The sequence below is a fragment of the Sinohyriopsis cumingii genome, chromosome 8 (assembly GCF_028554795.1).
Source record: "Sinohyriopsis cumingii isolate HCF-2022 chromosome 8, ASM2855479v2, whole genome shotgun sequence".
Lineage (NCBI taxonomy): Eukaryota > Metazoa > Mollusca > Bivalvia > Unionida > Unionidae > Sinohyriopsis > Sinohyriopsis cumingii.
This window is the reverse complement of record NC_142968.1, coordinates 80,193,586-80,219,256: the sequence shown is the minus strand read 5'-3', so window position 1 is coordinate 80,219,256 and position 25,671 is coordinate 80,193,586. Positions and strand designations below refer to the sequence as shown.

The 25,671-nt window shown below is 35.4% G+C and overlaps 1 protein-coding gene across 5 annotated transcripts in view; it reads right to left on the bottom strand.

Annotated features, from left to right (window-relative positions):
• Positions 1-6,136: 6,136 nt before the first annotated feature.
• LOC149793957 (endothelin-converting enzyme homolog) overlaps positions 6,137-25,671 on the bottom strand; it is a 125,572-nt gene continuing 106,037 nt past the window's right edge. For 4 of the 5 annotated variants that reach the window (XM_089967881.1, XM_089967883.1, XM_089967882.1 and 1 more), the window contains exon 18: positions 6,137-11,436. In XM_089967881.1, coding sequence (XP_089824007.1) covers positions 11,337-11,436 — 100 coding nt within the window. In that variant the 3' untranslated portion in view covers positions 6,137-11,336. The remainder of the gene's footprint in view (positions 11,437-25,671) is intronic. The other variant, XR_016422910.1, reaches the window with a different exon arrangement.

Here is a 25,671-nt window from a genome sequence, read left to right as displayed (position 1 = left end):
TCTCTGTAATCATTTTCGTATCGGAAGCATAATTCAAAACGTAAAAAATATTTCAGACTTGGTAAACATGTCAACAAGCAAAGTGCTTGGAGGTGATTGTTGCTGCTTCAAATTTTCCTCATTCAGTATTTTATGTTATTACCGTGGAAACAAAGTGCACTATAAGTAGTAAAACGATAGTGAGTGATGACACAGAAGTACTACCAAAGAAGTAATTTTAAGTGTTGGAACATGGGGGTAATTAAAGAAATTTGCATAAGAACACAACCGGGGTAATTCGCCATCACAATAATATTCCATTAACATTCCGTTAGTTTGTTACCATCTACCGATTTTTTTTTTAAAAAAAAACGCATCAAGGATATGTAATATAACGAAACAAAACTTAGTTATTTAATTCATAATTTTTTTGTTTCTAACCTGATTGTCGCCAGGGGGTCTCTAGCACTGTTAACTTGTTGGCATTTCAAACCAAACGTGAATTTATTTAATAACATGTTCGCCATATTTACGTCGGCGAGTCGGGGTTGTTGTTGTTGTTGTTGTTGTTGTTTGTTTTTTTTCTTCTTTTGGTATGTTTTTAGACAATATATATGATGTAGTTCGCCGTCTTCGATAAGCTCTGAATAATTCCGTAACTTTGGGAGTAACAGCCATTTGAACACATGTATACCCATTTATTTAATGATTTTTTTATGTCGAAATCAGACATTGCAAATATTAGATGCTGGCTACAAAGTTTTTTACTGAAAATGGACTGATAAGAAACTGGAAACGGACAGTGAGCAGTTTGTCTGGTTGTTTACAAAGACAGCTTCTGTTATATAATACAGAAGCTGACGATGTTGCGTGTCGCCTGGGGACAATCGGGTTAGAAATTATTACTTGAGGAAACGAAATGACTGTGTTTTGTTCATTTTTTTATATCCTTGACACTTTTAGTGGGAGGATGAAAACGGGAGAGTACGAATGCTATTGACGACTGTTCTTTTAAAATTACATCATTTTTCAAGCGAAACATGTACATTTTATAATTTGTAACCGACATTTGTCAGAGTCTGGATGAGATGCTCTGGAATGGAAATGTCGAAGGAATCAGTGATTCGGCGTAAGTCGTAAATAGATAGTAGTACATGTACATCCTGTCATAGAAGTAGTCGCCACTGTAAACAGAGTAATGTTGCCATATGGGGATTTAATTTTCAATTTTTAACGCACAACACTTTGAATGTTATATCATGCTGAGGAAAACAGGGTAAAGTGTTCTAGCCCAGGATCACACAACTGTACCCGATCTGGGCTGATCCGATAGTGGGACTTTAAATTATTTCACGTCATTCTGGTCACTAGGTCAGCTGAGGGAAAATCTAAAGCTTTCAGTTCATTTCTTCACTCTTATCGACTATATTAAAGAAGAGAAGTCAGAAAACTTGAGAACAATTTATATTTGTCTCAGAATTAAAGATTTCATCTTCTTCAAAAAACTGAATGTATGGGCGTTAAATAATCCGAACAAATATTTTGAACTTGAGGGCAAGAGACCAAGTGTTCGCTGGAGCATGGAGGAAGAACGAAACGTCGCTTCGTTTCTTGACATGTTAAATCAGGATTCAATATTACTTATTAGTAACGTAGCAAGAAATTTGGCTCATCTCCATGCAGAACTTATTTCTGGGACTCCACCCAAATTTTTTTTAGCATGTTTGATTGGAATTTTTAGCCCCACTGCCCCCACCCCGCCCGCCGCCCACCGAGGCAGTAACTTACATTGTTAGTTGGGCGGTTGCCACACCATGCTCCTTAATTGATAGAAAGGTCGTTTTTCCTCGTGAATAATTTCAAAATTTTAAGCTGTCAGATCTGGCAGAAGAAATTAATTTACGTGAAGAAGTGATTTCGGACAGAAAACACTTTAACCTTGAAACTAACCAGTATGGTGAAGACTTTTTGTTCGGAAGTATTAGTATTTTACTGTTATTGAAAGAGAGACGGTTGTGCTGAAAACTGTTATTTGAAAAGAGAGATGGTTGATCAAATTAGATCCACTCGTGTTGTGTTTGAAAGAGAAGACAGTACTTTATGTATAACTTGAAAACCACAGTTGACATTATAGACCCTCTTCTGCTGGAGTACAGTGTAGTTATCATTCCTATCTTTTTAAACTTTACTTTAGTGCTATCATTATAAATGTGACACGAAGCACCGCTCAATGAAATTTTGCAGGACAGTGAAAGGAATGTTAAATGGATGTCTTAAACTTGTTTGTAAAATGATAGGATATGACAGTGTTTTGGAAGAATTATTAAATAGCTCTTAACTCTTATTATATCATGTACACCTCGAATTACAATGTGTTTTATTTGAGAACAGTCTATGTACTTCGAACTTGTATTTAAATGGCATATCTGTTACCATTTGCAGGTCTTTGGGCAGAGATAACTGGAGAACCCACATAAAACTATTAATCTGGACGTGCGACAGTAGTTAAGACGGATGTTGTTCCTCAGTCAGCTTATTTCTGCCACTAGAATAATATTTATTTTATGGCTATGCCATCAAAATGATCTGAATTTCTAAACATGAAGTGTTTTATCTTGGAATCATCATCCAGCTTGCTATTTACTATAGCGATCATTGCCGTGACGTCATAGAGCATGGTCACGTGGGGGCCCTGGTCTCTTGGGCAGAAAGGCAGAAGTTTACTCCATATCTGATGACTAAGTGCGATGTTATAGAAATAATTGTATCTGTCTTTGTGTCAGTATCATTCAGTGTAACTCAGATTACATACTTTGGTTTAAAGTCGATAAAATTGGTTCTCAAACGGACGATGTCTATTTTGGAGTCGTCGAAGTTCCTTCATTCAAGGTTTTATACTTCGGATGAAATTCATACGTTTGCATCCTAAATTATTACCATGTGCACTTCGAATAAATAGGTTTTAAGGAAATATTTTGATGCCAGAGCTCGTAACGTCAATGATTATTTTGAAAAAGACGAATTCCTTCTCAAAGAACTTTGAATTGGTGCCATTTAGGATAAGTTTGTCAGTAATACCGTGACAATTCTCGAGGAGTATAAATTGCCTAAAAAACAAATAACACTAGATCAGTAAATTATTACCACTGTGAAAATACCGGCATACATGTGTAGAATTAATAATCTTTGTATATTAAATGGAATACTAAGTATGTGGTGACGATACGATAATCGATTTTACAACTTGCCTAAATGCTTTGTTATTGGTTACTCTGTTGTTTCTAGCACCGTTCAGAAATGTAGTAGTTTCTGTACATATAAACTTTATCCACTTTGTACAGCAGTTGGTCACTCCTAGTTAAATACGGGGGGGGGGGGGGGGGGTGTTTACCAGAAAACTAGGTAAACTTTACCCGTTGAAAATAATACATATATTACAAAAATCTAGGGATGCACATAACGTCATGTGGTCCATATATCAGAATGATATCATCAGTCTGTATCGATCAATCTCATAATTATTTAAAGACACTGCTTCAAAATGTTTTGTATTAAATAAGAGCAATCCAGTTTGTAAAAAAAAAAGAAGAAAAAAAAACAACTGGAATTGAATGCCAAAGTCCGGTAGAAAAGAGCACAATACGAGAATAATAAATAACAATAACGAAACGCAAATAGGACAAATTTAACACATCCTAAGTTGAGTTTATCCGGACTAGGCAGTCGTTTATGATCTTTCTTAATACAATTCCATGTTTGCATATAACGAGCACGCGCTTCATTTGTAATGCATTTGCGTAGTTGAAGAGAGTCCGTCTCGTTCTTTCACTGCCATAGTGGTACTGCCAACTAGAGGTCAGCGCAGGATTAGTGTGACGTTACCGAAGATTCTTCGATAATCCCTGTCTTAGTCTGATGAATAGATGGAAACTATGAAAATGAATTTGTTTTCCGTTCCGGTAAATTTAGTTTCATTTAAGAGTGTTGGTAAAACATTCCTTGTATGGACAATTGTGTACCACGTGGTATAGCTACGTCACCTTAAATCGGATCACATATATTAGATGAATGAGATAATAAAATAAACGCACCAGTCTAATCAATTGTGAATTATTATTGTTGATGTATTTTTTTTTATAGTGTCTTTTATTATTAGTAGGTAGACTGCTTATTATGGGGATGTTGGAATTTTCCCCAAGATTTGTTGGCATTTTGAGAAAATCTGTATTTAGCAAGAGTATATTTCGTTATGCATAAACACAACTGTAAATACGGTTTTAGTCTGTTATACAAGTAAAAAGTAACCATTTTTATCATGCATGAAAGTGGATGATTATTGTTCTGTAGCTAGATTTCTGAAATACCAGGAATTTAGTATTCTACAAGTGAGAGGATTCTGGTACTAAACCATTTCATACTGGTTATTATGTTATAAAGAATCAATAAAAAACAGGCTGTATTATATAAATCTTTTGATATTTTCAAAGTAGTTTTTTTTAATAGATCCTCAGATGTTTTATGGACACAAAATTAATTCAGTCAGATTACATTAGTATGTATCTGACACGAAAAAAGTTTGAATGAAGCGCTTTAATTTTATTTATTGGATTCATTTTCAACTGTTATGGAGTTTTAGAGAAATTTCTTCAAAGAAAGGTCCAAACTAGTCAGTCAGTATAGAGATATGTTTGCTGGGGATGAAGAAAAAAATCTCTTCATTAATTGGGCTCACCTGTTAGCTCTTGCTGATTCTTGTCATCATGATAGTGCTGTCTGGTTGAGGTCCTAACTTGTAATTTGGAGTATGACATTAGATTGGTGCTAAGGGACAGTAATGGCCTAGGCAAACGCAGGGCCTGATTTGGATCATTTTGGTGTGGCCCCCTAGATTTACGTGCCAAATCAGCCTAAAGCCAGCTCTGCTAAGGGACTTACTTGAGTGGAGATTGATTCAAATTGCATTCTAGTCTTGCTGGGTAGTTTGACTTTGACTAAAGCTTAAATTATTTCTGGAGCTTCTATCCTTTTGTTTTGTCTGATGCTCCATTGGTTGTTGTGAGGAATTGAATTGAATGAAATGACATCCAAGCTGTACAAACTTGAATGGTCTCGTGGGTCGGTGGTTCTTCCCGGGTTTTTCCTCCACCATTAATACTGGCCACCATGTATAAAGTATCGTGTGCTGAAAAATGGCATTAAATCCCACAACAACAACAACAACAAACTTTAATGGTCATCACGCCAGGATGAATTCTGCCAGGCTTTATGAGATTCATGAGATTCAGTTTAGCACTTTTGGAGACGTCATTTAAAGGTTTCTCTACTTTTAGTGATAGCAGCTTTTCTGTTAATGGTGGCCATATTTAAAGGTGAATCAGCCTCATTTGTACAAGCTTTAAAGGCATTCCTTCTTTCTGTTAAATTCAATAATATTTTGTTATATTTTCTTTGGAAGTCATTTAAACTTTTTATTATTTTAAATAACCGTGACCGTATCTGACGGCAGATGAATAAGTTGTAAAAATGAGAAAGCAAGTCATGCCAGGATTCTCTGTGTGAAATGTCAAAATTGTTCTGGTGGTTTTTCATTACGTTAAAACAGAAGTTGTTGATATGCATGACATGTGACACACAATAGATGCAAAGCAATAACATTTGCTGACTTGGCCTTGTGGCAAGGTGAGCTAAAAATAATTCAGAGTTAGCAACATATCTTTTTACTTAAATTTATTAAATTATCTGTTATTGAATTCATATACATTCAGGAACAGATCACAGGCAGGATCCCTCTTTGTTGTGCAAAAATTTTGTGATATTTGGTTCATTGCTTTCCTCCAAAATGGGGAAATCAGTCTTGTAGGACTGAGGTTTATTCTTTCTTGAGAGAAAAGGCAGAAGTCGCTCCTATTGGTTCAGGCACTATTTTCTTGACCATGGGTTGGGAACTTGATATGATCTTTTTGTCATAAAAAAGAAGTGATACGCTGTCAGGATGAATATTCTAATCTAAACGGCAAATAACATTGTTTAAATGACTCTGACTAAGCCATCACAGTGTGCAGCCTAATGAAGAGTGAAGTGCATATGAGAAGTATAGTACATGTACTTGGTTGTAAGCTGTACGTTCTACATACTGGATTCAAGACAAAAAGACATGAATTGAATAATGATTTATTTCTTCTATTTGTTCTACACATTTCTGAAAATAATCCAAAAATATTGTTGAGACAAAAAGAAGTTAATTAGAAAAAGCTCTTGTGGAATAAAGTGCTTGAATATATAAGTACCATAATAAATATTTGCATATACTTTATATGTACATTTTGGAAGACAGGATTTCGTTCCATCACCAAGACATGCATAAATAAATAAATTGTTATAGATTTAGACTTCAAAGAACTTGTATAAAAAAATCAATAAAGTATATTTGATATAGGTAATCTCTGAAAGTCCTCTTTAAAAGAATTGATAAAAATGAAGCAAATCATATCTTGTCATACTTACAAAATCACACTGGATTGCACATTTCATACTACATGTATTCCATTGTGTGGTACATGGTAATGGAATGCACATTTCAGACAATTCCAGTGTGTGGTACATAATATTGGAATGCACATTTCAGACAGTTCCGGCCTGTGGTATATAGTATGGCTGATACTTTCATCACCATTTATTTTTCATTTTGTAAATTTTTTAAAATATTTTATTCTTTGAAAAATATGAAAATCGAAAATAGATGTGCACAATGACAAAATCATTGAATTTAAAAAGGTAGATAACTGTGACCTATTTTCGTCCATGCTGAGTAGTACCCTTGAAGATGAAGCCAACAAGTTTCATGACTATAAATATAGCAGTGATGGAGAAACTGAACCATATGCAATTACTTGATGCCTACAACGTTGCCAATGACAATGACAACAGCATCAAGTAAGTAACTCTTGCTAGTGAGACAAAATTATTATTACATTACTTATTTTAGAAACCAGAAATATTTTCCTTTAGATCAATTTTATTCTGTGCTTGGTGTAATGTCCTTTTAGAATATTTTGTCAGTCTCTGCCATGGAACCATTTAAACTGGAAATCAAAGAAATCCAAATACACATTATCAATTACAAATCCACCCTTTATGTCAGTGGTTCCCAACCCCCAGATCATGACCCAAATCAGGGTTGCGAGCACATTCTGGTAAGTCGCAGAGGGTTGCTAGGAATTTTTTTTAAGGGTGGCAAAACTTGTAAAAATGCAGAAACAGGGTCATGAAGTTCAGAAAAACTATTGTTAGGGTCACAGTAAAAAAAATTTGGGAACCACCACTATGTCTTCATATGACTGCTCTGTTGACCAATTTTGCAAAATTGCCAAGAGTTACAGTTCTTATCAAGAGTTATTTGCCCTTAAGTGGGACAAAAGTTACCATTTTCTTCCTCAAGTCATACTATGAATGAAACTAGTATCAATGATTCACATTCATCTTACACTAAAAATTCTTAACTCTTTTTTTTGGTATATTACAGTAATAACAGCCATAAAGCTAATAATGCAAACGACAATGAAAATCTGAGTATGGAATTTGCTAACAAGCTAATTTTTTGTTTTTGGTTTCCTGATAAATCACACAAAGGCAACACGTGCAAAAATTTGTATTCAGCTTATTTTAGCAACTGGTCTAATCAGGATGCACAGCAACTTTTAGATCCATTCTTAGAGAATTATAGTATATATTCCGTCCTCTTTAAACTACAGATGGTCCACTCTACCATTTATTAATTGGAACTGATTACAATTTGTATGAAAATAACATCATTTTAAGTATTATACAGAAAACAAGAAAACATTCTCATGGCTTTTAGGCCAGATTATCTGAGACAATTCTTATTTGAAACATGACAATTATTTTGTTTTGTGTCCTGTTAATGAAGCAAAGCAAAAACAACAATAAAAGGTGTACATGGGTTCCAAATTCAGGGTTATAAAGCTGCAAAATAACTTAAACACCGAGTTAATACTAACACCAGTCAACAACAATAATATGGCTAGGTCTTGCACTTTTCTTTAAAAATAAAGAAAATAAAATGAACAGAACAGGATGAACTTCACTATAAACCTCATCTTTGCTAGCCAAGATTCCAATATGATAATCCTATCAACAGCTTGGCAGATTGAACAGATGAACTTCACTATAAACCTCATCTTTGCTAGCCAAGATTCCAATATGATAATCCTATCAACAGCTTTGCAGATTGAACAGATGTAATGGTGCTTAGTCCTAGCAACATCTGTTGGATTTATTGAGTTGCCTCCCTTAGTATAATACCAACTAACCAACAGCATGGTGCATTGTACATCAGCCGAAAATGGTGGGGGCTACTGACCTAAAAAGGATACTTTGCAATTTTAACATTGACAGTATGACTATGTACCAGAGGGAAGCCATTACAGATGTATTTGAGTGAAAGGTATTTGTGCAAACAACAGACTGGCACTGGAAAATTGCTTATTTACCAGTCCATTGAGTTTGAGTGCTCCCCTTGTCGGGATCATGTGGGAACAGTGTTCAAATTTGAACAACTTAATTTTGATTGGATGCAGTGGCTTGTAGCTTGCTACCACATTCCATGAAATTCACACACCTGAAGCACAGAAATATCTGCTCGATATGCCAAGGTGTAGATAGGGTTATCACATCGGAACGTTGGCTAGCGAAGATGTATAAACCTACAATGGGTTATATACTTTGGATCTCTGCTTAAATAAGCTTTGTCAGTGAAGCCTTAAAATTTGGGAACAGAAATCCAAGAGTACATGTGCCATTTTGAAGAATTAATATGTGTGGATTGCTTAAATGCAGACCTATTCTGGGGCAGACTGCATTTCATCTCTTTCTGTGATTTCTTATTCTAATACACATCAGTCAATCACCCTTTAAGTGTCCAAGATGTCAGCATTGCAAAAATATCTGGCTGCAGTATTTTAAGCTTCTTCATTTATACACTTAATTACCTAATTATGTTATTCTCTCTGTATTAATTGGTGTGGACAAGTTTTGCTAAAATCAGAAAAACATAAAGATAGTTGTAAAATGAATGCCACAAAAACATACATGAAACCTAAAAGCCTACCATTTTTCAAAGCTAAAAATTAAACAAAGCTTGGTTGCTATAACAAGCTCTGCCATGACATTTTTAATAACTAGACATCTCCACAGGGACAATAGAGAAAATACAGCTTTTGTGGTACATACAAGTAATCTAGCTTTGTTCCACAGCAGTAAATCTCAATACAAGAAATGAAACAGTCTTGAAATTGTGAAAAGAAAGTTAAGATTTGCAATTAAATATAAACTGGACTTTGACAAAATTCAATTAATTACAGGTTAGGTCAAACATACTACACAACTGGCATTAAAAAAATTAATAAAATGCAAACGTAAATGCTCAAAAAGTAATTTTCTGAATTTTACAGGGGAGAACATGAAAATACAGGACCTGATGGGCGTGCAGGTATGCTATCTAATACATATGGATTTCTTTTAAACAAACACTAAAATGCTCCCACTGTCATGTTAAGGTGAATAGCCTCTATCTGTCTATCATGCACAAATACATATTAAATGCATTAATATATTCATATATACATACACTAGGTAATAGCCCAATTGAACAAACAATCAAGAAAATTACAAATTTTACTAGAAAGCTGTCCATATACTTCTTTTGAAGCATTTACTGCTTCATATATTTTGCATACATCTCATGGAAAAATAAACTATCTACTTATTATTTAAAAAACAGTGAATTAAAAAAAATGTTAATATTTTGTTGATATTAGCATGAAATTTAATGAATTGTACGGTAAAAAAAACATCAACATGCTTGTGATGGACTACCAAAAGTACAGAAGTATACCACATGCTTATGATGACTACCAAAAGTACAGAAGCATACCACATGCTTATGATGACTACCAAAAATACAGAAGCATACCACATGCTTATGATGACTACCAAAAGTACAGAAGCATACCACATGCTTATGATGACTACCAAAGTACAGAAGTATACCACATGCTTATGATGACTACCAAAGTACAGAAGTATACCACATGCTTTGTGATGGACTACCAAAAGTACAGAAGTATACCACATGCTTGCGATGGACTACCAAAAGTACAGAAGTATACCACTACCAAAAGTACAGAAGTACACCACATGCTTGTGATGGACTACCAAAATTACAGAAGTACACCACATGCTTGTGATGGACTACCAAAAGTACACAAGTATACCACATGCTTGTGATGGACTACCAAAAGTACACAAGTATACCACATGCTTGTGATGTATGACAGTAGCTACTTTGCAATATCCTTTGCTATAAATGATAAAGGTGGTCTCTATAGGTGTCAAATTAACAGGGGTTCTTTCTTATTTAATTTGTTTACTGAGCAGGATTGAAATTGTTTAAAAACCTCCTACAGGTCTGAAATAGAATTTTCATGAAATTATTAGAACTTATTTGTTTTTCCACAGTTTGTATATGATATTCTGGCATGTTGCAATAAGTTTTCAGTTGCCCAGTGAACTTTCTAGTTTTTCACTTGTTAACCTACGATGGATTTTCTTCAGCCCTGTTAAGTGGACATTTAAGAGTAACATTTTAATAAGTTTTGATCAGTTGAAACATCTTTGTTCATTGAATGGACCATCACTCTTTCCCTTTCAGTAAACTCCAATAGATACAAATCGTGCTCTGTTCAGTGATTTACACCAAATCAATGTAAATATCTGCCTAAGCATGGGTGCTCTGTTTGTTTACAAGTCAGGTCCAACAGCAAAGAAGAAAGACCCTGATCTGCCACTGTATAATGCACTGGCAGATTAGGGTCTATTTTGTTTGCTTGTTCTACTGATTACTCCTAACAAACTGACTAGGGCCAGGTCTCCCAGTGCATTATGAGATGGTAGATCTGGGTTTGTGCAGTTTGCAGTTGGACCTGATGAGTATATATGACCATGTTAATGATAAAACAGCAAAGAAAATGATGTCTGACAATGTCTCAACCATCACTGAAATATCTGCACCTTAATTTTTAATGTTACTCTCACAACGTTTGAATGAAAAAGAATTAGAAGAAATCATTCAGCTTCGGTAGCCAAAAATTACTGGTTATGTTGCTATTAGTGATGACATGTCATGGAATCATGATGTCAATAAAAATATGATGTAATAACAATGAAGGGCTTAATGTCAGTTTAAAATGGCCACAATTGACATCCAGGTCTTTTTCTAGCATGGGATGGAAGAGATCTGGGTGCTTCTAATTTCAGTGGAGCTGTTAATTCAAGAACATTCACCATACATAGCATTTGTGTTGTGGATTCATGGCTGAACCTGGTGGACAACTGAATGCCTTAGAAAAATCATCAGAGTTGGATAGGGGTCCTATTACTCTGCAAGAGAATAAGTCATGAAATTATTATTTTCATTATCAACATCATCATCATTATTATATTTAATAAGTCATTATCATCATCATTATGATTATTATTACAGTGCACAAGTGAATGGCAGGCCTCTCTTAAGAGGACAAGTGTTTTTGTGTTAGGCAAGGTGACTTTGAGTCAACCGGTGCCCTCTCTGGAGAAAGGTCTGCCAAGAGGAGACCACTCTATGATGTTTTATTATTATTATTATTATTATTATTATTATAACATGGATATTCTGACATTCGCCATATGTTCATAACTACGACTCCTTCTAAACATAGCATTTGTTGAAATCCCCCAAATTTACTTAAACAGACATAAATGTGCTGCATATGTCTCCAACTTGGGTAAATATATACAAGATGCAAAAAGGGTGTAATTTTGGGCTCCCTCACCAATAGTTCTGTGGAGGGGGTCAAAGGTCCAGTGTACAAGAGATATCAATTATTGCATCAGTTTTTACTATTTTGTGACAAAACTATATATGCTGCCATAGCAGAAAGATACAAACCATATATGGCAAATAGTTATTTTAAGTGCACTGTATCTAGCAATAGATAACATGTCTAGGATTTAATAATATATATATATATATATATATATATATATATATATATATATATATATATATATATAGAGAGAGAGAGAGAGAGAGAGAGAGAGAGAGAGAAACTGACCATGAAAACAGTACAAAACTAGGATTTTACTAGCATAAGAGCTTTTGACTCATTATTAAAAGTGATTACAAAATAGACAAACACAAAGTACAAAAGAAAGCATTAAATTTACAAATATTGATATGATTATGTCTAAATTGAAGCAGTTTTAAATGTAGTATCTGACTGATTTGATAAAAGGTCATGTAAAGTTGAGTAAATTCAGTGCAGTCTTTTGTATTTATAGTTTGGCTGTTTTGTAACTGCCTTTGACAAAGACTCCGTGAGAGATATAAAAAACAAACGGAAGCACTTATACCTGGATCACATCCTTAATGCCTGGATTACACAGAAATTTATATTGAATGACACAAATTACCTAATTATACAGGTAAGAGTTGTAATTTGTTCCAAGCAGGAACAGATACCACAACATAAGTAACGACATGCACTGGTTAGCTTTCATGCACCACTGACTTAATCCAGTCACTCAGCTGGTATAAGGTGTCAATTTGTAATTATAATTTCATTTATATATCTTACATGCTAACATGACAGAAATGTTTGATTTTTAATGAACAGAGAATGAGTGCAGTGTAATGTTACAAAATAATATTGCAACTATATACTATAAAGCGAAGTACTTAAAAGTAATGACTAGGTTAATATAAGGCCATCAGCTTGTACATAGTCACATTTGTGAAAAAGACACAAAATGAGGAGATGCATGCATGGATGGCAATGTGGATTCATATGTTTGTGTGAGTACCACTGATTTTGTGGAAATTACCTTTCTTTTTGACTTGTGGATGTACCTGCAGTATGTGTTGTCATTTGAGTAGAAAACCTTGGGTTTTTTTGGTATTGCGATTCCAAACAGTCACAAAAGAAATGAAAATAAAGATACTACAAATAAATATAAATTTACACCCCACAAATATATTCCAGTAGTGGATAGAAAATGGGTGTACTTAATGATAAGTCTCTGAGCTTCGATAGAGACCATTGGTTTAATCTGCAGAGTCCACAAAAAAGACTGGCAATTGGAAGAATATTTCTCGCTCAATAAAGCATATTGCAGATACCAAGCAAAGTCACTATAGCAAGAAAAGGAGGTCACTGGTGTTCTGTATTTGTCAATATTACCGTAATCCAAAATGAAATACCCTTAACTAAGTTTCATTAATATGCTGTATTTGTCAATATTACCGTAATCCAAAATTAAATACCCTTAACTAAGTTTCATTAATATGCTGTATTTGTCAATATTACCGTAATCCAAAATTAAATACCCTTAACTAAGTTTCATTAATATGCTGTATTTGTCAATATTACCGTAATCCAAAATTAAATACCCTTAACTAAGTTTCATTAATATGCTGTATTTGTCAATATTACTGTACTCCAAAATTAAATACCCTTAACTAAGTTTCATTAATATGCTGTATTTGTCAATATTACCGTAATCCAAAATTAAATACCCTTAACTAAGTTTCATTAATATGCTGTATTTGTCTATATTACCGTAATCCAAAATTAAATACCCTTAACTAAGTTTCATTAATATGCATTCATTAGTGTCAAAGAAATGGAGTTCATCATGAAAATTTTATATTATCTGTGGAGTGAAAAAAAGCAGAGCCTGAAAACTGAATTTAAAACTTTGTTTATTTGAAAATACACTGACATTTATTCGATCAAGGTGAACAGAATTAAAATGCATGGGTTGCACAGAACAAAACTTTTAAACTGCAACTTTTATAATCATGTGTCTCCCGGTGTCTGATTTGCAAGAAACTTTGAATACAACCATCAGCATAAAACCCTAATGTTGACAGTGCCGCCATCACTACAATTACTATTTAAAGTGTGACAGTTATGCTTCAGTCATATACAGGCATGATAATGAATATGTCATCAATATTGAGATAATTCAGTTTTTGTGTAACTTTAGGTGGGTGAGGTGGAAATGAAATTATACTATCAGGCACAGTGAAATTGTTGAATGATTTATTTCAGTATATGTTCAATTACATTTGACATTCGCATCGACAAATGAAAGAAATTATACTGTCGTCAGTGTGAGTTTACAGTACTCTGCCATTAGCACTTTTAACAGTGTGGCATATACGTGTTCATGCTATACTTTGTCTTCCACAATGATGGCAATTCATCTACTCTCTACAATGCAAATATGATGTCAGAGGCATGTAATGTAGATCAGTCATTATTTTATCTTACAGTTGGTAATATACATTTCTCACAAGAAAAGAAAAGCATCAACACCTTGTTATTCCATGAAGGGTCACACTGATATTGCACATTAAAAATAGCTCTGAAAGATGTGAATGAAAACCAGTATAATCTTGTCCCTTATGCCAAACAGGAAATAGGAATGAAGATGAAGACCAGTATAATCTTGTCCCTTATTACAAACAGGATATAGGAATGAAGACCAGTATAATCTTGTCCCATATGCCAAACAGGAAATAGGAATGAAGACCAGTATCATTTCATCCCTTATGCCAAACAGTAAACAGGAATGAAGACCAGTATCATCTTTTCCCTTATGCCAAACAGAAAATAGGAATGAAGACCAGTATAATCTTGTCCCTTATGCCAAACAGGAAATAGGAATGAAGACCAGAATAATCTTGTCCCTTATGCCAAACAGGAAATAGGAATGAAGACCAGTATCATTTCATCCCTTATGCCAAACAGGAAACAGGAATGAAACCAGTATCATCTTGTCCCTTATGCCAAACAGGAAATAGGAATGAAGACCAGTATAATCTTGTCCCTTATGCCAAACAGGAAATAGGAATGAAGACCAGTATAATCTTGTCCCTTATGCCAAACAGGAAATAGGAATGAAGACCAGTATCATCTTGTCCCTTATGCCAAACAGGAAATAGGAATGAAGACCAGTATAATCTTGTCCCTTATGCCAAACAGGAAATAGGAATGAAGACCTGTATCATCTTGTCCCTTATGCCAAACAGGAAATAGGAATCAAGACCAGTATAATCTTGTCCCTTGAGCAAAACAGGAAATAGGAATGAAGACCAGTATAATCTTGTCCCTTATGCCAAACAGGAAATAGGAATGAAGACCAGTATAATCTTGTCCCTTATGCCAAACAGGAAATAGGAATGAAGACCAGTATAATCTTGTCCCTTATGCCAAACAGGAAACAGGAATGAAGACCAGTATCATCTTTTCCCTTATGCCAAACAGAAAATAGGAATGAAGACCAATATAATCTTGTCCCTTATGCCAAACAGGAAATAGGAATGAAGACCAGTATCATTTCATCCCTTATGCCAAACAGGAAATAGGAATAAAGACCAGTATAATCTTGTCCCTTATGCCAAACAGGAAATAGGAATGAAGACCAGCATAATCTTGCCCCATATGCCAAACAGGAAATAGGAATGAAGACCAGTATCATTTCATCCCTTATGCCAAACAGGAAACAGGAATGAAGACCAGCATCATCCTGTACCTTATGCCAAACAGGAAATAGGAATGAAGACCACTATAATCTTGTCCCATATGCCAAACAGGAAATAGGAATGAAGACCAGTATCATTTCATCCCTTAGGCAAAAAAGGAAATAGTAATTAAGACCTGTATAATCTTGTCCCTTATGCCAAACAGGAAACAGGAATGAAGACCAGTATCATCTTGTCCCTTATGCCAAACAGGAACAGAAAATAGGAATGAAGACCAGTATCATTTCATCCCTTATGCCAAACAGGAAACAGGAATGAAGACCAGCATCATCTTGTCCCTTATGCCAAACAGGAAATAGGAATGAAGACCAGTATAATCTTGTCCCTTGAGCAAAACAGGAAATAGGAATGAAGACCAGTATAATCTTGTACCTTATGCCAAACAGGAAATAGGAAAGAAGACCAGTATCATTTCAACCCTTATGCCAAACAGGAAACAGGAATGAAGACCAGCATCATCTTGTCTCTTATGTCAAACAGGAAACAGGAATGAAGACCAGCATCATCTTGTCCCTTATGCCAAACAGGAAATAGGAATGAAGACCAGTATAATCCTGTCCCATATGCAAAACAGGAAATAGGAATGAAGACCAGTATCATTTCATCCCTTATGCCAAACAGGAAACAGGAATGAAGACCAGCATCATCTTGTCCCTTATGCCAAACAGGAAATAGGAATGAAGACCAGTATAATCTTGTCCCTTATGCCAAACTGGAAATAGGAATAAAGACCAGTATAATCTTGTCCCTTATGCCAAACAGGAAACAGGAATGAAGACCAGCATCATCTTGTCCCTTTTGCCAAACAGGAAACATGAATCAAGACCAGTATCATTTCATCCCTTATGCCAAACAGGAAACAGGAATGAAGACCGGTGTCATCTTTTCGCATATGCCAAACAGGAAATAGGAATGAAGACCAGTATAATCTTGTCCCATATGCCAAACAGGAAATAGGAATGAAGACCAGCGTCATTTCATCCCTTATGCCAAACAGGAAACAGGAATGAAGACCAGCATCATCTTGTTCCTTTTGCCAAACAGGAAATATGAATAAAGACCAGTATAATCTTGTCCCTTATGCCAAACAGGAAATAGGAATGAAGACCATCATAATCTTGTCCCATATGCCAAACAGGAAATAGGAATGAAGACCAGTATCATTTCATCCCTTATGCCAAACAGGAAACAGGAATGAAGACCAGCATCATCCTGTACCTTATGCCAAACAGGAAATAGGAATGAAGACCACTATAATCTTGTCCCATATGCCAAACAGGAAATAGGAATGAAGACCAGTATCATTTCATCCCTTAGGCAAAAAAGGAAATAGTAATTAAGACCTGTATAATCTTGTCCCTTATGCCAAACAGGAAACAGGAATGAAGACCAGTATCATCTTGTCCCTTATGCCAAACAGGAACAGGAAATAGGAATGAAGACCAGTATCATTTCATCCCTTATGCCAAACAGGAAACAGGAATGAAGACCAGCATCATCTTGTCCCTTATGCCAAACAGGAAATAGGAATGAAGACCAGTATAATCTTGTCCCTTGAGCAAAACAGGAAATAGGAATGAAGACCAGTATAATCTTGTACCTTATGCCAAACAGGAAATAGGAAAGAAGACCAGTATCATTTCATCCCTTATGCCAAACAGGAAACAGGAATGAAGACCAGCATCATCTTGTCTCTTATGTCAAACAGGAAACAGGAATGAAGACCAGCATCATCTTGTCCCTTATGCCAAACAGGAAATAGGAATGAAGACCAGTATAATCCTGTCCCATATGCAAAACAGGAAATAGGAATGAAGACCAGTATCATTTCATCCCTTATGCCAAACAGGAAACAGGAATGAAGACCAGCATCATCTTGTCCCTTATGCCAAACAGGAAATAGGAATGAAGACCAGTATAATCTTGTCCCTTATGCCAAACTGGAAATAGGAATAAAGACCAGTATAATCTTGTCCCTTATGCCAAACAGGAAACAGGAATGAAGACCAGCATCATCTTGTCCCTTTTGCCAAACAGGAAACATGAATCAAGACCAGTATCATTTCATCCCTTATGCCAAACAGGAAACAGGAATGAAGACCGGTGTCATCTTTTCGCATATGCCAAACAGGAAATAGGAATGAAGACCAGTATAATCTTGTCCCATATGCCAAACAGGAAATAGGAATGAAGACCAGCGTCATTTCATCCCTTATGCCAAACAGGAAACAGGAATGAAGACCAGCATCATCTTGTTCCTTTTGCCAAACAGGAAATATGAATAAAGACCAGTATAATCTTGTCCCTTATGCCAAACAGGAAATAGGAATGAAGACCAGCATAATCTTGTCCCATATGCCAAACAGGAAATAGGAATGAAGACCAGTATCATTTCATCCCTTATGCCAAACAGGAAACAGGAATGAAGACCAGCATCATCTTGTACCTTATGCCAAACAGGAAATAGGAATGAAGACCACTATAATCTTGTCCCATATGCCAAACAGGAAATAGGAATGAAGACCAGTATCATTTCATCCCTTAGGCAAAAAAGGAAATAGTAATTAAGACCTGTATAATCTTGTCCCTTATGCCAAACAGGAAATAGGAATGAAGACCAGTATAATTTTGTCCCTTATGCCAAACAGGAAATAGGAATGAAGACCAGTATAATCTTGTCCCTTATGCAAAACAGGAAATAGGAATGAAGACCAGTATAATCTTGCCCCTTATGCCAAACAGGAAATAGGAATCAAGACCAGTATAATCTTGCCCCTTATGCCAAACAGGAAATAGGAATCAAGCCAGTATAATTTTGTTCTCTATGCCAAACAGGAAATAGGAATGAACACAGTATCATCTTGTACCTTATGCCAAAAATGAAATAGGAATGAAGACCAGTATAATCTTGTCCCTTATGCCAAACAGGAAATAGGAATGAAGACCAGCATCATCTTGTCCCTTTTGCCAAACAGGAAATAGGAATAAAGACCAGTTTAATTTTGTCCCTTATGCCAAACAGGTAATAGGAATGAAGACCAGTATAATCTTGTCCCTTATGCCAAACAGGAAATAGGAATAAAGACCAGTATAATCTTGCCCCTTATGCCAAACAGGAAATAGGAATCAAGCCAGTATAATTTTGTTCTCTATGCCAAACAGGAAATAGGAATGAACACAGTATCATCTTGTACCTTATGCCAAAAATGAAATAGGAATGAAGACCAGTATAATCTTGTCCCTTATGCCAAACAGGAAATAGGAATCAAGACCAGTATAATCTTGCCCCTTATGCCAAACAGGAAATAGGAATCAAGCCAGTATAATTTTGTTCTCTATGCCAAACAGGAAATAGGAATGAACACAGTATCATCTTGTACCTTATGCCAAAAATGAAATAGGAATGAAGACCAGTATAATCTTGTCCCTTTTGCCAAACAGGAAATAGGAATGAAGACCAGTATCATTTCATCCCTTATGCCAAACAGGAAATAGGAATGAAGACCAGTATAATCTTGTCCCTTATGCCAGGCAGGAAATAGGCATGAAGACCTGTTAATTGTTATGTGTCCTGGCCCATAAAAATGTCATTATTGCTGTGCTCTCTGGCACCATCAGAAAGTAAAATGTCATTAATTGTTTTGTCACCTGGCCTATAAACAAATGTCATTTACATTTAATTGTTATGTGTCCTGGCCCATAAAAATGTCATTATTGCTATGCTCGCTGGCACCATCAAAAAGTAAAATGTTATTAATTGTTATGTCACCTGAGCCTTAAAAAATGTCATTTATTGGTAATTATTGTGTCCTGGCCCAGAAAAATGTCATTATTGCTATGCTCCCTGGCACCATCAGAAAGTAAAATGTCAATAACTGTTTGGCTCCCTTGTGCCAAAATAAAGTTAAATGTCATTAATTATGTGCCCTAGTCCCATCAAAAAGGGAAATGTTATTGTTATGTGTCCCTGGCCCCAACAAAAAGTAAAATGCCATTTATATATTGTGTTCCCTGGCCCCATCAAAAAAGTAAAATGTCATTAATTGTTACGTGCCCTAACCCAATCAAAAAGGAAAATGGCATTAACTGTTATGTGCCCTGGCACCATCAAAAAGGAAAATGCCATTAATTGTTATGCATCCTGGCCAAATCAAAAAAGTAAAATGTTATTAAATGTTATGTGCCCTGGCCCCCATAAAATAGGAAAATTGTCATTAATTGTTAAGTGCCATGGTCCCATAAAAAAGCGAGAACTCTGTCAGAAATAGAGGACACAAAATATATGTATTAGTCTAATAAATTTAGTCTATCTTCTATTCATCAGTGTTTGTTATTCCTAAAAGGAAAGGTGTTCGTAATAGGTAAACGTCATGTCAAGAAACTATCAACATTCACTGATTCACATTTTAATGAGCTAGCAAGCTAGCAAGCTTGGCATCTGTAGTTTCATAACATGGATACACTCCCTCCTCTTAAAGCATGATGATGTCAGACTCTGCCACCTCACAATGGCAGTAGTCACTCAGCTCTTCAGTTTCCTGTGGGCAAAAGTAAAGAAATACCATTATCATCTATCATCATAACATTTATGTCAGTTGAATTTTAATGGCATATTCAGCTCTTTATTTGGTTATATCATTCTAAGGTCATGGAAGCTAAATGACTTTATTAAGAACACACTGAGGCAACCAATCTGAACTGAACCCAGCAGGTATCAAACCCAGGAATCTTGGATTATCAATCCAATGCTCTACCAACTGAGCAACAGTAGCTCTTTATTAGACATTTATGTCTGCATTGTTTAACCAATGATGAATTCTTTGATGTCTCACCAAAAGACCAAGAGCCATAATGCAGAGATTAGTCTTTGGAAACATTTGACCATCTGTAGATTAAAAAGGATTGCTGTTTGTGATACAGTAGTCCCCCTCTTGAATGGCCCCCTAACCAGTGGCCACCCACTTCTTATGGCCAGAATGCCTTGGCACCGATGATTTTTTATTCAAAAGTACCCCTTAAGATTGGTAACCCCTCTAACGTGACCAGCAGTCAGCATATTAGTACAAAAATGGATCATGTTCCCCACTCATTTTTTCAAAAGTTTCCAGAATCAGGAATTAATTCATATCATGGTGTAAGGTAAGTAATCAGATTATCTCTATCCACGATACAAGTCTCCCAATGTCAAGTTTATGTTACTGAAAGAAGTCAGCATAGGCTAAAAATAGATTTTATGCATTAACACACACACACAGAGGAATTAACTTTGAACAAATCAGGTACCAGACAAAGACTGAAAAATCACAGTTATCGCTTCCTTTACAAAGAAGGCATATTGTCCACTCAACAAAAGTTTCATCTGCATAATTAAATCACATACAGTTAGCAACATCCGAATAAATCATTTCCAGATATTAACATGTCATCATGTAAACGGAGACGTATTATTTTAGAAGCTGGTTATTCTACTTGACCACATCAGGTGAGGTGTGGAAAGGGGACTTGCCGAACAATTTTATGCAGAAAAGACTCGAATAAAACAATTTTATGTAGAAAAGACTCAAATAAACAACGTTGTAACCAATAAGGTTATTCAGCAGCAGTGGGAAAATGGACCAAATGGAAAGAGAATTATGTTTTAATGGTTTGGCAATGTGCATGACAATAATACCCGGTTACATATCACGCTTACGCCAAGAATAAGAACTATCAATGTATATTCAGTTGAAATAAGTCTGTTCTTAAGACAAGAAGAACCTTTTAATAATTAATGTTACTTTGAAATGAAGATATTAAATGCTTTGAAGTACGTAGCTTTCTTACTATGTACATTATATATACTTCTCACAAAAAATTTAGTCCCCTTCTGGAAAGGCCACCTGTTTTATAAGGCCACTTTTCCAGTGCAGAAGGGGTTGCCATATAAGTGAGGGAACACTGTACATAGAGATATGTCAGAAAACATTATCCTTGGGAAGTAGAGTGTTGATAATTGAGATCAGTATGGAGTAATAATGTATGTATGAATGGAACATGATATCACGGATAACTAACATCATCGATGTATGAATGGATCTTATCAGAGATAACTAGCATTTGATGATATATGAATGTAACAAATCAGAGATAACAAGCATCTATTATGTATGAATGGAACATGATATCAGGGATAACTAATACTCATGATGCATGATGGAACATGATATCAGGGATAACATCTATGATGTATGAATGGAACTTGATATCTGGGGTAACTAACACATATGATGTATAAACAGAACATGATATCAGGGATAACATCTATGATGTATGAATGGAACTTGATATCAGGGATAACTAACATCTATGATCAAAGATAACTAACATCTGTAATGTATGATGGAACATGATATTAGGGATAACACACACATATGATGTATGAATAGAACATGATATCAGATAGCAAGCTTTGGATCTGCCACATCAAATCACTTTGAATACATACAAGCTACAGTAACAAAATGTACTGGGTAAAAATGAAAGAATTCTTTAATTTTGTCATTTCAAGATTGCCCTTCTCATCTATAATTGTTATGTCTAAGACTGGGCACTGGACTGTACAAATATCAGGCTCTTATCCAGGTGCTAGACTGTATATATTGACCCAGCCATAATGATCTATATTGCACATAGGTGAAGTAATCACCCAAGAAAAAAAAAAACACAAGAGGCCCATGTAGGTATGATATTGCTCACCTGCCATACATTGGTCTCGAGTCTTGGGTTGAAAGATAACCCATGTCAGGATAATTTCCAGCTATTTGTTTGACATCAGTGGTATTGTTCAACCATGTTTCTGCTTTGAATAGCTGGACAAATTTGTGCACTAATATCTTTTGTATGAATGCCAGGACTCCACCTGTCACATCCCGGATAATACTATGAAGAAGTTTTGGACAGAAATTTTTATGGTGGCTTTTTAAAATATATTATTATTAACATATAACCATACATGCTAGGAGTGTGTGTGTGTGTGTGTGTGTGATTTGGATTTTTAATGTAGCTTTAAAAAAAAATCAGTCATATCACTACGATGTCTGCAGTGTGACAGTTTATAGTGATGTCTAGCATCATGCCACAGACATGTAGCATGATGTCCCTCCCAGTCACATTATCCTGACACCAGGCCAACCAGTTCTAACACTAACCTCTTAATGCTGAGCGCCAAGCAAGGCAGCTGTTGGTACAATTTTTTTTGAAGTCTTTGGTATGACTCGACCGTGGATCAAACCCACGACCTCACGCATCCGAGGTGGACGCTCTAACCACTAGGCCACCAGAGCAGTCTCATATGATAGGAGACGAGCATCCAAGTTATGAAACCACACCACTAACTGGGAAGCCAGCCCAGACAGAACCTTGATAGAGAACTGAAACATTCAAAATTTGATCAGAATTGCAAGGTTATTCAGAGGATGAGGTTTGAAACATATCATCAATTTTAAAAGGAAGCCACAACCAAGACACAATTTTTGTAAAACATGTGCTTAGAACATTCACATTATCTGAGCTATTCCGGAAAAGAAGTTTTAACTTATTTTTCAATTTCAGTTGTATTGGTAACCATATGACTGCTAGGGGAGGCAACCTGAACATGATTTTAGTAGAACTTATCCTGAGGATTATTGCTACAAAATTTGAATAAAACTGGTTCATTGGTTTTTGAGAATTGAAAATAGCAAATGTAGACTCACAATGGATGACTGATGACATGCAGGCCCATACCATTAGTGTTATGGCCAGATGAGCTAACAACAACATGGATGGTATATTGTTTTTACCTGTTCCCTATGTAATGCATTGATAGGTTGACACTGGATTTACCTGACCAAAGGTTATCAACAATCTGGAGCTTTCAGGAAGTAGTCTTGAACTAAGCTTACTAGATCTTTAGATACCAAAATGTCTTTTTTTAATTCTAACTGCAAGTTATCATAAATTTTTGGTCAGGAAACTTAACCTTTTTTTTAAAGTTATTATGCAAAACCCCATTTTTCTTTAAGTCACAATGACCTAGACCTTGATTCAATCAAAAGGTCTCTTCTTTACCAGAGGTGAAAACATTTTAAAAATTTGGGTCAAGGCATGCAGTCCAGAACTAAAGTTATGTACCAAAACCATGCTATTTCTTTCAGTCACAGGGACCCTGACCTTTCATCTCTTGACCACAAAATAAATAACCTTCCCTCTTCCCCAAAGAGTACTCCATCCACAAACTCTGGTGTCATGGGTGAGAAGTTATGTTTTTGTGCAGAGACAATTTTTCATTTTTAGTCACAGTGACAACAACCTTTGACCTCAGACATTAATAAGCTTCTTTCTTACTCAAGGTTCTTCACATCCATAAAGTCTGGTCAAGGTCCTGTGATTTGGAACTAATGTTATTGTGCAAAAACCACTGCTCTTTTTCATTCTGAGTGATCTTGACCTTTTGACCCTAACATCAATAAATTTCTTCCTTACCCCAAGTGCAAGCCATCCACAAAGCCTGGTAAAGATAGATTTATTGTAAAAATAAAGTTATTGTCTGGAAAAAAGGATAACAAACTGACTTACAGAAGCAAATTACAGTTTTATTGGAAGATATAGGACTTGGACATGTATATAATAAGCTTGTAGTGTTGTTTGGTGACCAGCTTTGCTACGAATTCAACAGTTACTGTACTCTATTAAAACAGATATATTTATCATCCAGATTCAAAAGTTATGGCATTTCCTAAGCCTTTACAGATCATTAATAATTCATGAAGCCTGGGCTCCCTGCAAAGCAACAGCTTACAGAGCTTCATGAAGTCCCAAACTGTTCAGTTTTGTTGGAAGATAAGACTTGGTTCTGCATGTCATAACATTTAGTCTTGTTTGATGACCAACTTTTGTACTAGTTCAATGTTCATGCTAACTCACTACTCTTGCTTCTGTACTGTAGTGTAACTAAACATGCTTTTCAGCCAAAGTTACATAACCATTCACATATTTTGTAAACCTATACAGGTCATCAATAATTAATGACTTTTGGACTCCCTGCAAAGCCACAGTTTAAAGAAATAAATAAAGTCCCATACTACTTAATAACACTAAAGAGGATCTTTTCCTGTATTACAATAATGACAAAATGTAAAAGAGTATAAAAGGGGAGACAACAAGGGAGAAACTCCTTATTAACTAGACACAGCTATAAGGGCATAAGACCAACATAACTAGAATGGACTGTTCTGTACTTGTACATATTTCAGAGAGAAAATAGCATTACAGGTGAAATAATAAATAGTACATACAATCAAACAGATATAAGAAACAATAAAATTGTGTACACTCAACCAGAAAGCACTTGAAATTGATCCTGTCACATATTTATTTATCTACTTGTACTTCAGTAGCATGTTCATCCTTATATTTGTTAAAATTTGTTGATTATATTTTCAAGTATAGTGCTTGTGGCCTAGAAATTTCATAAAATTCAGCCCTTAATTAGCTATGATGTTCAAAGTTACTATATAATGAAACTAAAATGCAGTCTGGTGTCTAAGGTGTGTGCAGTTTCTTGTGTCTTGTCAGCCATCACTACAGACATGTGATTGGTCAGTTCTCACGTGTGACAAGCATGTGACTGGTCAGTTCTCAGATGTGACAGGCAGTTGGATGGAGTGGCAGTTTGGTCAATCCTTACTTACTTTGGATAATGTTGTACTTTGCTAGACTGAATACATAATGGTAATTAATTACAGTGTCCCACATTATAAAGTTTTGCTGATGACTGTTTATCTATAACAATGTTGGAGATAAAGAGAGAAGCAAAAGGCCTATAAAAGAATATTTGTACATAAAGAAATAATTTAAATAAATCTGTGTCTTACCTTAATTCTTCATTCCAACTGAACACTGATCTTCACTGGCACATTTGAAAACTCCGAAAAGTAAACCAACCCACACGGTCGACTTTGTTTATTCCGATGACAAAGAATTAATGTAGATAATATGAAAAGCTTACA